Here is an 18,325-nt window from a genome sequence, read left to right as displayed (position 1 = left end):
GACACCACAGAAGAGCCTGAGTGGGGGTGACAGAAAGAGAAAAGAAAAGAAATGCTCGCATAGAAACTATAAGAAACATGACCAGGATAAAGAAAGTCAGGAAAAGAAATAACCTAAAGGAAAGCAGCTGAGAAAAAGAAAGAATGGAAGAAGGTCGAGAAACAACTGACAAAAGTCAAAGTAAGCAGTAAAGGAAGGAAAAGAAACAGCTGAAAAAACAAGAAAAAGAGGCAAATAAGGCAAAAAGGGCAGGGGGAGAAAGGGAAGACAAAGAGTGGCATCTGGATTTGAAAGCATGCGATGTCTACAGAAAGCTGCTGATTCAGCTCAGGCTGAACAGGGGGTTTCTCTTCCTTTTCCTTTCTCCATTCTCCCAGCTTCATCTTCCCCTCTGTAACTTTAATGCACTGCCACCTCTGTCTTTCCTCACTTTCTGTCAGCAACATCTTGTTTGATAAAAAACACATTTTATCATATCTAAAGCACTGACAGACTAATATTTTAGTGGCTTACTAAATGAGGATTCAGACATGATAACCTGAAGTATTTGAACTAACTCTCACTGATTATTTTGTTAGAGCAAACAGTTCCTGCAGCTCTGTATGCAAGCACGCACGTCTTTACTGTCCTGTACAGACTCTGGTTTGGACTCCCTTGTTTCTCAAGGAGTGACGGGAGAAATGGAAGGTCGAAATGTGACTCAGATTCTCTGCTGTGAGACAGTCGGAGGAACAGAATGACAGCACTGCTGCTGAGGAGGAGGAGGAGGAGAAACGGCAAACAACAGCCGGAGAGATGAAGCTTTGAGCATGGTGGGATTGATGAGGTTTCAGCTGCTGTCCTGGAGAAAATTGAGGACAAATATAAGCTGCACTCAGGGCTTGAATATTTGATCATTTAACTAGAAACGCCCAGCATCCCAAACATAACATCTGTTTTTGGTTCGTTTTCCTTCTGGCAGCTTCATTTAATCACATTATCAAAATAAACTTTTGCTCTGTTGCTCTGATAAAGGGGGAAGTATTCCCTCAGTACACCACGCTTTATTTACAAAATTCAAAATCTGTTAATCGCTCTCAACTATTTTGCATTCGTTAGTCTGATAGAGACAACCGGAAGCACAGCTTAAAGGCTGGAGGAGGGCAAACATCCCAAAAGTTGTCTTGAAAATATTCTTCTGAGACTCTTGGTAATTTCCTGTGCTTCCTTGTTACGCACTGTTGGCATTTTTATGACTTCCAATTCTTTTATCTGTATGGTATTTTATAATAAAGGCAGCTACAACAGGGCGTCTGTTGATGACAGCTGCTTTGTACTGTTTGGAAAAAATGCTGGGTCTTCAGTTCATTAAGCCTCTGTGGCCATCTGAAGGCAGCAAACAATAGATGTGCTGTCAGAGTGCCTCGATATGAAGCACGACCGTCCACTGCGTTTGTCTTCAAACACTTTTTTGGGCCTCCTTGAGATGACTGTTACCATACACGCATTAGACCAGTGGCTCGAAATCCTTTTTGTTATGCTGGAGACTTTGAGTTTTGTTAATAAATGGAAAATGGGCTGATATATATTCACCCCTTTATTACTTAAGCAAAGAACTTTTTACTGCAAGCCGCATCAGCTCATCCTCACAGCACTGTATTCTGCAGCTTTAAGCTCCTCACGGACACGTCCCCTGATTTAACCTCATCTCTCTATGCTCACCTTCTTCTTTCTTCTTTTGCCGCCCCACACAGAACCTGGTTCCTCCAAGTGCTTACCCACAGGAGATCGATTGTTGTGGTTTTCTCACTAACACTGTAGGGTCTTTACCTCACAACATCAGCCACCTTGTTGTGAACTGGCACTATACAAATACAAGTGATTTGCTGGGATGCAAAACTTACTGTACGTTCATCTTCAAATATCTAAAATTACTGTTTTCTATTGAATCAGTTTAACAAGCGAATATCAGGTGATTCAAATTTATTCCTGTGTGCTGTTTTATCTTTTAATTGTATGCATGTAGATGCCATCTGCTGTAAAGCCTGAAACCAATAAGGAGAGTCTTGATATTTAAGGATGCCTCTGGCTGCGTTGGCCTAAAATATCAAATTAAAAGTTAAAGAAGCTGTGCTGTGTTAGCTGTGCCAGGGATATCAAGAGGACCAAGAGGTTCTTCAGGCTGTAGAAAGCTGCATATGGAATCAAGCAAATTAGTGCTTTGAATATCAGCTCAGTTAGATATTTGTTTATTGCTTATTTTTGTCTGGGGATCGAGTACAAAAACAGCTCATATGGAGCCCATGCCAGCATCTGAACAGGGACTCAAACCAGCAACCTTTAGGCTACTAGTCAGCTGCACAGGCCTCTGTACTTGATTATCTGCTTCTTGCATCTGTTTGTTTAACGGATTAAGCTAGAACAGACCCTGCTGTTTTGTTTCTATCTAAACTTTAATATGTTACTTTTGATTGAGGCTCGCTTCCTCCAGACCAGCAGGTGGCGGTGTAGTTTTCATGAAGAAAAGAAGCAGTAGAATAAAAAGCAGAGGGAACTAAACAGGAAGTGGTGGATGATCAGCAGCACCCATGCCTGCAGGAGCTGTTGGGAGAGATGGAAGATGCAGAGTTTGAGGATATTTTAGATGACTGGTTTATCGAGTCACTGAAAACGTGAGTAAACTTTTTACTTTGTTTGAAACGTCAAATTTATATTTTTATTACTACTTGCTAACCAACATTACCAGCTTTGCAAAGCAAACTCTTAATTTTAGGCATTTTACCCTCCAGCAGCTTTCGATTGTTAATAAACACCACAACAAAACATTATTTAAATATATTTATGTTTATATTTAATTTATTTAAATTCGGCTTACGGATATCTCTCCTAAAATTTAAATAAGCTCCAAATTGTCACATTGTATTAGTTCATCTCCTACACTTATTACTCGTGGTTTAAGAGGTGTTATATGTGTGATTCATTTTCAAAATAAATTTAGTGAATTCGAGTTTTATAATCTAGACGAATTATATGATATGATGGCTCCACTGTAGGAATCAAGTTGTAGGTAAAAAGAAAAATGTTCGCGTTGATTCTGTAGACAGAAAATATTACATATCATAAATTGTGAATGAAGTCTGGTGTCGCGGTTAAAAGGCCTATATTTTAAACAATATGATTCTGTATCCCCTGTATTGTCATTGTACATGTTCAACGACATGCTGGGTGCTCCACAGGGACTAAATAGTTAGACAACAGGAATAAATACCAAACAGCACTACATACAAAGGAGAAGGCGCACAAAATGGACATTTGCAAGGAGACACCAAACAACTTGGAATAAACATCAGGAATGCAGCTGTAGGGCTGTTTTTGAAAGGTTTGCAAAACTAAGGCAGAGTGAATTTATATTTTTCTGAATTCCTTAAAAAAAAATTAAATTTTACAGAGTCACTATAACAAACATAAGGCGGGCTCACCTTCACTTTTGACTGTAGCGCTCAAAACCACGTCACGTCAAAATTGAGTTTCACTGTATTTTATGTTAAACTCTATACAGAAATTCACAAACCTTTTTCCTTCAGGTACAAAGACCTTCATGTGTATCAGCTTGAACATCCCACCCAGGTCCTCGAGTGGACGTCAGGGAATAGTAAGTTGATCTAATAATTTAAAATATGATGATGTGGCTTGAAGATATGGAAGCCCGTTTCCGCCACTAAAAAAAAAAAAAAAAGCTAGTATCCATATTAACTCGAAATTTCGAGTTACTTTTCTCAAAATTTCGAGTTAGCTCTGCCAATCAAAAATATACGTGAATGAGGTCGCTTTCTTGTTACCCGGAAGCATATGGCGCAGGACCGCGCACGCAAAAACGGATCCCAACAAATTAAAGTATGTTTGCTGATAGTAACACCATGTGATTCAGCTAATAACACAGGGATTTCATCATTTGTGAAGCCAGGCTGAAAACACTCAGCAATCTGTGCATTCACGACTGGATGTAATACCGGTAGCTTAGCTGTAGCATTTGTAGCTGAGGGCTTCAGCTTCCGGGTAACATGGAAATGACGTCATTCACGTAGATTACTGATTGGCAGCGCTAACTCGAAATTTCGAGTTGCTTTTCTCAAATTTTTGAGTTAATATGTCGAAATTTCGAGAAAATAACTCGAAATTTTGAGTTATGGATCCTTTTTTTTCTGATTTTGCTGTTATAGAAGACAGCTTTTCAGCTCTTTCTTCATTAGCCAAATCATTTGTATTAATCATTTTTTTTGGTGTTTGTAGGCGTCTGTGTCGCAGGCTATAGTCAGTCCAAAAATGAAATTTTAGAACTTCGCTTGCCGCTGAAACTTCTTGCTGATGAAAATAAGGTAAAAATCAGAACATTAGTCCAAACTTTGAGTTTATTTTTCTCTAGGAGGCGTTTCAGATGTTAATCTGTTTTTTCCTGTTTGCTTTTGTGTTCAGAGTCTCTGCGCAGAACGGGATTTTAAAGTTTCCCATGGTGGTTTCACAGATGGTCCGGTTCGCTGCCTCACACACATCCCTGGAACAAGGTGAGTTCAGACCAGTGCTGGATAAATTACCCTTATAAGTAACATGTTACATTAAAGGTACGGCCAGTCTTTTTTGAGGTTATTTAATAGAAACAACTTCCAACAGAGTGTTTTGCAGCTTGTGGAGACCGCCATGTTCCTCCCCTGTATTTGTAGTAGCAGCCACTAAGGACTTCACTTCTGACTAAAACTGCTTTATACATGTGACAAAGGCAGAGGAGAAGAGAAGTCATAGGCATTCCTACGGTGCAGTGGAGCGACACTAAAATTCGTACCTGCACCTTCATACTCAAGATATGTTTGATCACTTGAGAAAAGGTCAACTTGACAAAAGAAATGAAAACGGGAAGGAAAGAGACACACGACTTAATTAAAAATAATCCTCTTCCTCCTCACCTCAAGCCTCATCTCCTGAACTGAAGTCTGGGCTTTAACACAACAACAACAGCTGGTTATAAGTTAATATTAGTGAAAATCTCTTTGAAGTGCATCTAACACCAGCTAACAGCGGGAAAAACAGCAGTGCAACCAACAGTTAAGTATATCCTCAACTTCTCTCCTCAGTTTAGCTGTCATCAATCAGAAGTGAGCTTCTGACTTATTGGCCTGTACTGGACTAAGAAGCATCCACATCCATTTCCTCTGGAGGAGACTGTAAAACTTGTAACTGGTGAATGTTTATCAGCCAGCATTGACAGCTGAGGTAAACAGAGGACTGACAGCCTTCCTAACAGAGGCAAAAACTCTTCTGCAGAGCCAGTCCAAACATGGCGTACAGTCTGTATCCAACGTTTTTGATCTCTCTGCTGACTAAAACATGTCTGTTCTACAGCGGCTACCATAGGTAGGATTATACACTTTTAACAACTATATAATTTGGAGGGTTAAGGAAACAACTCAGTTGACTACAGTCTACAATTTACTTCCATTATAAAGTAATCTGTAAGATTACAGCCTTATCTGCTGAGAAAATTAACTCCTTAACAATAATAAATACAACATTTCCCAAGCTCACGGCTGTATCCCAAGAAATCGGGGAGAGACAGAAACTTTGCAGATCCTTCAGGCTTTTATTCAGGAGCAGAAAAATGTAACATTTGAACAGTTGTTGATTAATTCTTTGAAAAGTACTTACCTGCTTATTTAAACTGCAAACCAGGCAGTAATTGGAGTACTGTTACTTTGTTTCATCAAACACTGGTTGTGACCCACTTCAGGGAGAGAAACTTGCTTCACTCTTTCCAAGGTTTTCTAATCCACACGATGCCTTTTCCTGCACCAAACTTTGGTTTCAAAGCTTCTTTTTGGGGAATAATGAATGAAAAGAGGTCTTCTTCAAAAAAGGCACACTGAAAAGCACCCAGCAAGGCTGGAGCACAGAAATTATTTTATTCGGGTACTCTTTATATTTTCTACAGTTCAGTTTATTATTCTTACCTATCACGTATTTAATACATTAACAGATTTATAAAAGTACAGAAGGTCAGTCAAGAGCAATTCAGAGTATTGATGAACTGTTTAAAGGTTTTAAGCCTAAATGCTAAACGTACAATTCTTCAGTTGTCTAAAAATCATCATAATTGTATTAAACTTGTTTAGACTAAGAAATTACTTACAAAAACCTTTACTAGATGAGCTGATAGTGACAATAATTAACTTTTAACAAATCATTGCACCAGAAGTAGAGCTGGGCGATATGAGATTTTTTCATATCACGATATGTTTTTTCATTTCAGGCGATAACGATATCTTTAACGATATAAGCCAAATAACTATATTTGTAAGATTTAAATGTGCCGTTGCTCACAAGTAAAATGTGAAATAATCAGCAGCTTGTTTTTATTTAAATATTTATTTCCCATAATAAGTTCAACAGGGTAGATGTACTTAAGGAACATGAGACTTTTTCAGATAAATAAAGGCAAATATTGCAAACTACACAAAAGGCAGCCGCTAAAGCGTTTAAGTTTCAAAATAGAACAAACGAAACAGACTAAATTGTCAATTCCACTTAGAAACAAAATATTAATTCTAAAAATAAATCTTAGTTTGTTTTACAGAAGAACAGACAAAACTGACTAACTTTTGTCAATGTCAAATAAACTGAGAACTAAAAGGAAATTCTCAATCTCTCCTTGTTGTATAGCTGAGCTTTTCAAACAGTTTTAACAGTTACTTTAGTCTGACAAAAGCCGAATGACGAATTAGCGCTTCCAGTCAGAGACTGAGGCTACGTCCACACGTACACGGGTATTTTTGAAAACGGAGATTTTCCGTTTTCGTTTTAAAAAATAATCCCGTCCACACATAAAGGCAGAAATGAAGGAAAACGCTGCTATGAACATGCCAAAGCAGCAGGTGGCGCTAGATTCCTAACCGTGCAGAAATGTTGGCCAATCAGAAGTCTAGAAGCCTCGGTGGGAAAAAGTAAACAAAGCTGCGGCATAGAAGCAGAACAGAGTCGTATGTGTGGAGGGACAGTAACTGTGTGTATATGTAAGCATTTAAACACTGCAGAGAGTAGAATTAACAGTAACAGTATTGTAGAAATTCATTTCACCGAAACAATAACGTGGCGCACAGTGTGACGCATGCACCAGTTTATTGTATTTCCAGACTTGCTTTCGGCACAATTTACAGTGCACGCTACTCTGTTTTTTGTCAGACTTGAAATAGCCGAAATACCTTCACCCTACGGAACTTCTTTGGCTCTTCCGTTTGACAATCTCTCCGGCATTGGAACCATCATCTGTTTTCTCTTCGGTCACGCTCGGTTGATTTTTCTAGTCGGCACACTCATTTCCTCCATTACGCGCTGGCTCCATTACCCGCTGGCTGCTTCCCAAACAAACACACGTGCGGCGTGGCACTTGTGCTGTACGTAACAAGTCACGCGACGTGACGCTGCGGCTGTGATTGGTTCGGCTCTGCGCTACTTAATTTGGATTGGCTGACCTTTTCTTTTTCTTTTTTTTTTTTTTAAGAGGACAAGAGCGGCGAGGTCTATCGCGATAGCTTAATTTCTCTATCGAGTAAAAGTTATATCGCGATAAATATCGTTATCGTTCTATCGCCCAGCTCTAACCAGAAGATATATCGTGCCTCACGGTGCGATGCACAGTGTGGAGGGTCTGTGTTTTGTAGTTGTTATAGGTGGTGTGAGTCAGTGCTTGTGTAGATCTTTAGATCTGATGGTAAATGTGAGGGGACGATATAATCAGTAGCTTCGCAGCCTTTTAACTCATTCACTGCCAGGGTTTTTGAGCATTTTTACTCATTTTTGAAGAGCCACAGAAAACTGTGTGTTATGATCATATAAACGCTGAACCTACCAAAATGAAGAACAGACTCTTCCATCCAAAAAAAAAGCTTGTTTCTACCATTTTCCATTCTTTAGTAATCAGCTGAGAGGTGGGTTCCACCAAAAATGCCTGTTTTGACCACAAAAAGGGAGAAAACGAGCTTTTTGTGAAAAATACATTTCAAGCAGTCTGATGTTCACTGACAAGCTGCCCGAGGTTGTATTCTAGCCCCCCCCATTGAAAAACTTACGTTGACGTCTATAGACGTCAATGGCAGTGAATGAGTTAATTAACGTTCTGTTATTTCGGCAGGTGTGCTGTGACCAACGACGGGCTGAGCTCCGACCTGCAGGTGTGGGACCTTGGAGGAGAAGAGAGCGGTGAGTGTGATTTCCCAAAAGAATAGGAATCTGATAAAATTAAACTTAACAGCAGTCCAGTAAAATTAATTAAGACCAAGAACTAATTATGAATAAAATCTCACTTAAAACCTACAGAGTAGAATTTACTATCAGTCAAAAACTTGCAAATCATCGCTGTGATTAACGGTGATTTTCAGTGATATGAATTTAAAGTGACATGATCTCAGTACAAAAAGCACCAGATTTTCTGGGCATTATGAGCTGAATGTATTCATCTAAATGCAAAAAGGTTCTCACTTATGATAATGTTTCACAGAGTGCAATAAAAAATATTCAAGGCCTTTTTAAATGTAACTCTTATCTACAGAAGCTGTTTTGAGACGACTCACTGAATGGATGAACCTTTTTTATTCAAGGTTAATGACTTAACTAGTAAAAATCACTGAATCATAACAGACTAGATCATAAAAGAAACTTTTCCTGTTGAATTCAATATTTATTTATACAATTCTTTTTTATTTTTTTGGGGGGGAGATTTTGCTGAAATAGATTGAAGTTAAAATTGTTTCTGTTGTAGCCCAAAGAAGACAAATATAGGAGGGAACCTAACCTGAGAGAAGAGTATTTGTATCATATCGTGCACATTTCCTGTGTTGAATTGTTCACCAATAATAATTGAGAGAAATCAGAAAGGGGGTCAGACGTTGACTGCCCAACCACTATTACAGGGTTCAAATTGATTCCTGACACCTGATACTTCACGTGTCTGACTGTCTTAATTTAAATGAAAGTGACGTTTAGACATAGACATCTCCACCAATTAATGCAAGTTAAAAAAGATTTTTGACAAGATTAGAGCAGTGAAGCCTGGTCTTGTGGGGTTTCACTTCACGTACGCTTTCAATTTCTGACCTTTAACCGTGTTTAATATGAGAGTTTGCTATTGTAATAGCATATATAGGAAGAAAATACAGAAGGGAATAATAGGTCCCCTTTCCTGGTTTACAGCAAACAAGGTAAAGGGAATAATTATAAAATGTGGTGAGGCACTTCTGACAGTGTGACTGGTTTTCTTTTCCTTGTCATCCATGACAGATGTGATCAGGAGAACAGGAAGTATTAAAGGGAAAAGGAGTGCTTCAGAGAGAGGCAGCAGGATCGCAGCTCGACCCTCGTCAGCACCACAAGTTCTTCACGGAGCTCAGATCAGCGACGTCCAGCTGACTGAACTCGCATCAGGAGAGACTCTCTATAAACTGGGTAACCCCACATTTACAGTTATCAGTTTATGTTCACGCTCGCCTGTGAGCATGGAGACTATAAGATTGGTTTAGTTTGTGTCTTATTTAAGTAGAGGTGAAAACTTAAGTCGAAGTGGTGCTTTATGCAGTTTTGTGAGACTGTTCATCTCACTGTTGTGAGATGTCGAAATTTGAGAAATGTCATAAATGCTTAAAAAAAATTGGAACAAAAAAAATTGGGAGACATAGTCTTACTCTTTCTCAAGAAAATATAATCTAGATTCAGATTTCCATTAGCATCGAGACTAATCGTGAATGGCAGCGTGAAAGAATTAAAGTGACTTTGTGTGGTTTGTTTTATGCTCAAAATCTAACTGTATTCTTACTTTTGGTAAACTGGTTGTCTCTCCTACTAATACTATAGTAATGTAAATCATATTTGTAGTAAAGTTTTTATAATGAAAAGATAAACTGTTCTTTACGTATAGTTTTTCTTAAAACAGTGTAATTATTGAGCTTACAGTTGGACTGGGATACAATCACTGTTTGTGAAGGACATCTAAGATTTAGTGTCACATGAAGATGAAAAAAAAAAAACTGCATGTGTTCCTGAGGAGAGCGAGGACAAAAGCTTTCTGTGCAGTCAGGAGATGTTTTCCTGCTATTCTTTTGTGGCTCGCTTAAGTAAGTTTGATCTAGAAAGAAAGGCTGAGCTGTGTTATGATGCAGTATTATGTTGTAGGCCACCCACTGTAACCCCTAGGAAGATCTGTAACTTTCCATTTCTTTTCCCTGCTTTATTTTATTTATTTTTCCACACAAAAATAGTTTGCTGAAGCTCTGAGTGGAGGTGAGACTGTGGCTTTAAGGCCTGGAAGTAATACAAGTAAAGTGAGCAAACAATAAATATCATTGTTCCATGGTTCCCAAAAATTAAAAAAATAGTTGGCATCAAAGAGAGCGTCCATTCATCCACCTGTCTGCTCCTGCAGTAGAGCATCAGAAGTCCATCCCAGCTTTCGGAGGGAGATAGGCAGAGTGCATGCTGGGCAGGTTGCCAGTCTATCACAGAAAGGACCTTTCATACTCATCTATGGCCAATTTAGAATCACCAGTCACCCTAACATGTATGTCTTGGACTGTGGGATGAAGCTGCAGTATGTGGAGAGGCAGAGAGAACATGCAAAGGCCAGTGGATTCAAACCCAGGACCTCGTCACTGTGAGGCTACAAGGCGTGGAACAGTTCACAAAACAGACAAAACAGAAATTCTTTTTATCGTTTAAATTTGTTTCCTTAAACTTGTGCCAAGTACATAAATAGTTATTCTCCGTCACATCTTAACTAAAGGAATATTTTTCTCTATGCTAAAATACAATGATTCTGGCATCTTTAAGACATGTTGTGTATGATCAGAACATAAAGACTGAAATGACTGAAGTTTATACGCTACTGAACAGGGCCGATTTCTTTTTTTTTTTTTCTTTCCCCATGAACCATTTGATCTATAGATGCTCCAAAGTAGTAACCACTGCTTCGCTGCACGCTGCATATTATCAAATGTTAGTAGTTTCCTCACCACAGTCCTTTCTCTGCTTGTTTCTGATCATTATGCACAGCCAGTGCACCAAAACAAGGCCAACAAACGACCAGCCTGATGTTTTTGTTTCTGAGCACTTTGCCTGTAATTGTTGCAGCAGGAGGGCCATTAAATGCTCTTTCAGCTGGGGGTTTCCTCAGCTGTTCAGTTTCAAAACACTGATGTTCTAGTCATAAAACCATCTCTGCAGCAGACTGCAGTATGTAATCTCTCTGTAATGTGTGTTTTGAGACATTTTGCGTTGTTTTGTCCCAACAGAGACCGACTCAGCAGATCCTCTGAGTTCCTTACAGTTCGTGAGTGACACGGTTTTCCTCGCCGGCTGCTGTAACGGGAGTGTTTACGTTGCCGATACTCGGACGTCTGCTCCTCCTCAGCTTTCACATTCACCATCTTCAGCCGAGTCTGTCATCTGGTGGACGGATGCTGCTGCAGGTCCACATCCGTCCAGCCGCAGGGTCATCAGAGTCTCCTCGTCTGGACAGGCGGTGGTTTCAGACTTGAGAAATCTGGGAGGGGCGGGGTGTCAGGCTCAGCTAGACGTCCAAACACCAGGCCGCTGCAGCCAGGTCAAAGTGTCGTGGGCTCCAACACTGGATGACTGTATCTCAGTGTCAGGTCAGTTTATACAAACAGTTTTTTTTCAGATGTTGATGTTTTCTGTAAGTGATCATGCTGAAAAACCCTGTTTTATCTGCACACTGATTAACTAAATAATACTAAGTAATCTGTCACACTTGCACAGATGTATATTATATGATGTTTCTGTACTAATCTCGGAATCTGCAGAAACTTCAATCTTTAGGAAAACTACATTGGCTTAGCTCAGCTAAACAGTGATGAGCAGCATACTTGGCTCTGTTCAAACTGACAAATTTAATTAGTGAGCTTTAGATTTGATAAATTAAAAAAATGACATAACTTACAATTTAATTTCTTGACATCCTATTAATCAGGGTGTTTTTCATTGCTGTGAGAATTTGTGGTTGTTGTTGTTACCTTTTATCTCAAAAAGATTTAAAAGAGTAGTAAAACTGCTAACTTATCATCCTCAGAGGAATGGCTAATTTGAAGAGTCAGGCTTCAGAGTTCATAATAGCACAGAAAAGGTTACAAATGATCTTCTTATGGTCTCTGACAGTGGACTCATCTCTGTGCTTGCCCTGTTAGAACCTGAGTGCAGCATTTGATACTGTTGACCATAATATTTTGTTACAGCGATAGAGTTCCACAGGGTTCCGTGCTAGGACCAATTCTTTTTTTGCATTATACACGCTTCCTTTAGGCAGTGTCACTAGAAGGTATAGCATACATTTTCACTGCTATGCAGATGACACACAACATTATAGAACACACCAATTAGTTAAACTGTAGGATTGTCTTAAAGACATAAAGACCTGGATGACATCTAATTTTCTGCTCTTTAATTCAGAAAAAAACTGAGGTTATTGTAATATAGTATCTAACCTGACACTTACTCTAGATTGCATTACCTTGGCCTGCAGTAACACTGAAGAAGCTTGGAGTTGTTTTTGACCAGGCTATGTCCTTCAACACACATATTAAACAAATAAATAGAACTGCTTTCTTCTATTTGCACAATATCTCTAAAATTAGAAATATTCTGTCTCAGAGTGATGTTATGAAACTAGTTACTTATTACTTCTAGGCTGGACTACTGTAATTTGTTATTATCAGGATGCCTGGGCTTACTCGTGGTTCCTAGGGTAGAATGGGAGGCAGAGCCTTCAGCTTTCAGGACCCTCTTCTGTGGAACCAGCTCAGAGTTTGGATTTACTTTTAAGAGAAGGACCGATATGAAGAACTCTGGTTAGAGTAGTGGTGCTGTGACAAAGACCTGGATTAAGCTGCAGAAAATAGATAGCTGTCCAATTGTTTTGTGGAATGAGTTTAATTTGGACCTCTGGCTAGATGTAATTTGATGTTAACATTATAAAGACCCAACAGTAACCCTGCGAAGCTGTGATGTCAAATACCCATCTTACAATTCAGCTGATGTTGATATTCATTATGCGCTCTTCTTTTAGTGGGGCTAAATAGAAGAGCGTCAAGTTTGAGGAACGGGCTTAGGGCAAAGAATTCAATTAAAATGTAAATACATCTTGCAGACTGAACTGACTAACTTAAAACAAAAGATGAAGAAAACTCTAATTTTGTACTTTTTTTTTCCCCTTTTTCTTTTGATGAACAGCTTTGGCTGATTTTTCTGCAAGTATTCGTAGAGAAGGAACCTTTTTGATATTAAAGAGACCGTGTGACCTTTACTGTAATGCCACCTTCAGGACAAACTTGACATTTTCAGCCTCACTTGTGGGGAAAATGAATCACCGTAGCCTTTCAAGGCCACTAGTTGGCCTTTGTAATATTAAAAGTACTATAGTGATGGGTGGAAATAAACCAGGCGTGTACACTGGCTCGTGCAGAAAATAATAGGGGGGGAAAAAAAAGTGTCATGCTTCAAAGAACAGAAAATAACCAACATGTGTCACAATGTGTTGTGTAGGATAACATAGCCTTACCTCATTTAAGAAAGAAACAGCCAAAGCAGCATCTATTTCTAGACTGTTGCTGCTAATGTAAACATTGTCTGATATGAGGAAGTTCGATTTCAATGAGATCTGCCTTGTGAATTGCTCATTTAATGTTTGGATAAAGATTTTTAAAATTGTCTGTTACGGTTCTCAGTCATCTAGGTCATCGTAGTCTAAGGAGCTTGGAAAGTGAAGCGTGTGGACTTCTTTAAGTTTTCTTGAAGACGTTTCACCTCGCATCCGAGAAGCTTCTTCAGTTCTAAGCACAAATGGTGGAGAGTCCCAGATTTTAAGCCTTATGGGAGTGTCCGCAAGAGGGTAACGGACCCCCTATTGATCCTCTATCTAATCACTTTAGCCAAGGTGTGAAAATGGGTGTGGGTCACAATCAGCCAAGGTTTCGGGTGGACCCATAGTGATACCTTGGCCATGTGAAATCATGTGATTTCAAATGGTTAAATGGCCCAGGACGTGAGTGGGCGTTAAGGCGTCTGGGCAGGGATCTCAAAACTGGATTATAGATGGAAGACTGTGTCGTAAACCCCCGCCTCTGTTCAAAGATGGTCACTCACAGAGGACATAAATGGCTTCGTTCACTCCTTTCAAACCATCGGTCTTCTCTGTCCAAAATGTGAAGATTGGCGTCCTCGAAAGAGTGACCTTTAGATGCAGATGGACCGCCGAGTCTTGCCCGTGGAGGTGGCTCTTCTATGCTGTGCCATGCGTTTATGAAGTGGCTGTTCAGTCTCTGCAATGTAGAGTTCTGAGCTTTCCTCTCTGTACAGTGCAGCGAGGAAAACTCAGACCTCATTATTTGCATCACGTCACAGTGGAGCCCCCAGCATGACTCAGGATTGAGTTATGGTTCTGTGTAGGATTATGGAGGTGCATGTGCGTACAGTCTTCCATGTGCGTAGGTTAGATGCTGACTGGTTGAAATGATTTGAACAGTCATATAAAAGAAGACACGGAGGAAGTGAAGTGTTTTACAAACATGGCCTCTGAAATTACTAACAGAAACATCCAAAGATTGAAAGGATGTACTGGCAGATTTAATTACTCATAAATTTCAATCAGGGTAGCGTTATTGAATTCTTCCAGCAGCAAAGCGCCGTGAAATGTTTTCATCACTGAGCATCAACGAGAGAATGAGAAATCTGTCATCACTCTTTTGTAAAGGCTTCTGCTTGTGAAGGTCTTGTTTTCATACTTTTGGAGACGTTGCCACAGTGACCTCAGTCTTATAACAAATTAATTATGGGCCTTTTTAGCATTTCTGATCCTGCATGAGAGCCAGTGACATGAATATTGGTTTACAGCTCTCTTTAAAAATACAAATTAAATCTGTGAATCTGACGTGCAGCACAGTCTTGCAGACTATATGATTACCAATAGAAAAACATTCCATTAGGTAAGCGACTGCAGTAGAGGCCTTCATTTGTGTGCTAATTGTAATTATCAACTCTGTTTATAGCAATCAGATGTAAGTATAGTAATTTGTCACAAAAAGGCAAAAAGACAAGATGATCAAGGGGCTTAAAGTCTACAGTCAACATGTGGGTGTCTGCAGAAATGAAAGTTCAGTTTGTTAACAGACTAATGCTACCATTTCAAAGTAAGTGGATAAGTTAGTTATCAGTTTCTTGACTTCATAGTTGTTGAATGATTTGAACTTTTAGCACAATATTATCCTAACGAATATAAATGTGGGTCAGAAAGAAGCCTTTTAAAGTTTCTGCCTTCGTCCTCATCAGGTTTCAGTGGCGTTGTTCAGATCTACAACACCCGTCTCTGGGGGGCGGAGCCGCAGGAGGCTCGACCGCTGTTTGAGCATCGCGGTCACGCAGTTTCATCACAGCAGACTGATGACAGTGTTCCCACCTTCGTCACCTCCCACATCTGGCACCCCGAGCGGCCGCGGACGCTTTTGTCTGCAGCCTCGGATGGCTCCGTCCACGTCTGGGACTGGGTGGACCCGGATCGACAGGGTGGGAGCCCAACACCATGAACAAAGTGAAGGATCGCCTGGGACGAGTAAGATGATAGAGCCATGTTATAAATTACTGAGGCACTGCTCCACAAACTGATGTGTCTCAGTAAAAAAGGATCAATCGCCTTTTTATGATCAAACTGGAATATGGTTAAAGAAACAATTTAGAAGGAAAACAAACTGATGGAAATGTGGAACTTGTTTCATGAGAATCAAACTGATCTTTGCCTTTAAATTACAGAAAAATTGCTGGAATGAATTCACAGCTGTTGGCGGTGACTGCTCTCATTTAGGAACAAATTAAAGCAGATGACTGTCGGGTTCGATTACACAACATATTTGTACTGCAGTTTTTATAAGGTGATAAATGTTTGTACCTCGGATGGCTGGGCCAGAACTACAAAACGTGAATTATGTTTTCATTAACTGTGTTGATGCTGTAAAAGTGGCATTTTGTTTACTTCTCAGTGCAAACGTGACCAACAATCTGCTGTTTAGAGTCTGTCTTTTGGCCTTGCTTTAACCCTGGTACTGAGCAGCAGGACCCCTGCTTTTAAGCACTTAGAGCCCAGCACATGAGTACCACGGGCCACCGATAGCTCTCGAGATGGACGACTGAAACAGTTGAAAGCTTTCTCCATAGATGTCTAAAGGTTGGCACTGACTCAGGACCACATCCAGATTTGGATGGCTATTTTTAAACCACTTTTTCACTTAATTAGCTCTTGCAAATAAACAAAGATCATGAAAAAAAACTGCAAACCTCGTTCCCTTTTTTTCCAGTCCTCATTTTGGTTAGACGATTTTACAGTCTGATTATTTCAGATTTTAGTGAACTGACACTTGAAACGCGAGGTGGAGACCATTTCCTCTGTTCAAGTTTCACTTCTGTCTTGCATTTTGGTTTAGTCTCTCTAAATGACATTTATCTCAGCTACAACTTTCTGCATTTGCTGGAAAATACTGAGACTACATGGGGGGGAAAAAATAAAAAATTAGGAAAGTGCATCTCCCTTTTTATAAAGAGTTCCAAAATCTGAAAACATCTGTGAGATGCCACATCTGCGACGCAGCGATGTAGCAATAACAGTGAGTGTGAACTGTTGAGCACAGATGAGGATCCTGAGGCCAGATTTTAGTTGAGTGAAGCAACTGCAGCTCAAGTCAGGAGAGTTTTTCAGAGTTACTCCTGACTCATGTTTGTTTTCATTTGCAGAAAAATCGCAATTTCCTGTTCAGAATCAAGGCCAACCTTTTTAATTAATACATTTTGTTAAAATTATAATATCATTACAGCAGGACAAATGCTCTTTAAACCTTTACACAGGAGGCCTTTCAGTATTTACCGAATATGAATGTGATGAAGGTAATATATAAAGGCAGAAACAACTATTTGACTAGAAGTATCAGACAAATTGAGGTTACAGTTGCTGAACTATAAATTAGTTTCTAAATTTAGATGAATTCCTAAAACCTTTTTCCTCCTGACTGCTCTAAAACCCACATACCTGCTGAGCTCTCATCATTTGTTCCCCACTGAACCGAGTCCACTGTCTTTGTCTCTTTGTCCACAGAGTCAGTGGCCAAGGTGCCAAATTACAAAAGATCTGGACTGAGAATCAGTGGCAACAGGAAGTTTTTGGTTCAAATGCTTATCAATATGTACAGAGGTGGTCAGGAGAGTAAGTGTCTGCAGCTATCTGTAAAACACAGTTAAGGCTCTGTCGTGACTCGGGTCTGCTTTTTAGCCACTGTAAATATTGATGGAATTAAAACACCAGATTCTAATGCACCATCAAATAAAATCAATTTTTTGGCATGAAAATGACCCCAAACACACTGCTAGTGCAGTAAAAGCATAACTGGATAGAGAACACAGCGGATTCACGTCCTCAGCATTATTGAAGCAGTGTGGGAAAAGAAAAAAAGGCAGCTAACATCTACAGAAGAGCTGGCCCAGGGAGATTCAGATACTATTCATTTCAAAAGCCTGCTGAGAGAAAATGCACAAATATTTTTCCAGATCGTTGGAAAACGTTTTCTCTTGCAGCGTTACAAACAGATTAATGAGAAAACCTCAGAGTAATCAACATGCCCTGAGCCAATAGTCATGGGAGTCAGTCTTTTTTAAGAACTTCTGACTTTAGAAATTTGCCTAAAGATACCTTTTGAGCATTAGATTATTTTTATGACTATAGATTATTTATCTAAGGCAACGATCCTAGAAAATGTTCCCCATCTGAGTCCTCAGAGCCCCAATTCCCTGATGCTCTCCCACAGGCAATAAAATGATTTTTCCCCTTTCCTTTTCCTTCTTTTCACCAGTGAACATCAAAGAAATGGATACAAAAGCAGGCAAAACTTAATTTCATACTTTACTGCCTTCTTTCTTGCCCGTTGAACGCATCATTAGACTCCCCTCGGACACTAACGTCACCAAATAATGAAAAATTGCAGCTCTGCCCCGAAGCGAACTCCACTTTCCTCCTAAACCTTCGTGCCTTCCATCAGTGCACTACTCGCCTCAGTCCCAGGTGAACAAAAATCCTGTTTTTAAAAACGCTACCACTCTTTCTGTTCAATCTTAAGCATTAGTCAAACTATTTTTTTTTGTCCAGCTAGTTTCTTTGCCCTTTACAACAACTTAGAAACTCCCTCTTACCCAACAGATGGCTCATTCAAAGACAGCCGGCATCAAAATAAACCACGGAGCTGGCAGATGATTCATTAAGGATTCA

At 39.6% G+C, this 18,325-nt stretch overlaps 1 protein-coding gene across 1 annotated transcript; it reads left to right on the top strand.

The window, feature by feature from the left end:
• The first annotated feature begins 2,498 nt into the window (after positions 1–2,498).
• On the top strand, positions 2,499–16,342 carry wdr73 (WD repeat domain 73). The gene is made up of 8 exons (XM_085423625.1): positions 2,499–2,651; positions 3,564–3,631; positions 4,270–4,355; positions 4,453–4,541; positions 8,156–8,223; positions 9,301–9,465; positions 11,304–11,663; positions 15,352–16,342. Exons 1-8 carry the CDS (start codon positions 2,593–2,595, stop codon positions 15,603–15,605), a joined length of 1,149 nt encoding a protein of 382 aa, XP_085279751.1. The 5' UTR covers positions 2,499–2,592; the 3' UTR covers positions 15,606–16,342.
• The last annotated feature ends 1,983 nt before the right edge of the window (positions 16,343–18,325 follow it).

This window comes from Rhamphochromis longiceps, linkage group LG11, assembly GCF_057381845.1.
Source record: "Rhamphochromis longiceps isolate RC_006_pf linkage group LG11, R_longiceps_female_GT1.1, whole genome shotgun sequence".
NCBI lineage: Eukaryota > Metazoa > Chordata > Actinopteri > Cichliformes > Cichlidae > Rhamphochromis > Rhamphochromis longiceps.
The sequence above is the reverse complement of the archived record's forward strand: the minus strand, read 5'-3'. Positions and strand labels throughout refer to the sequence as shown.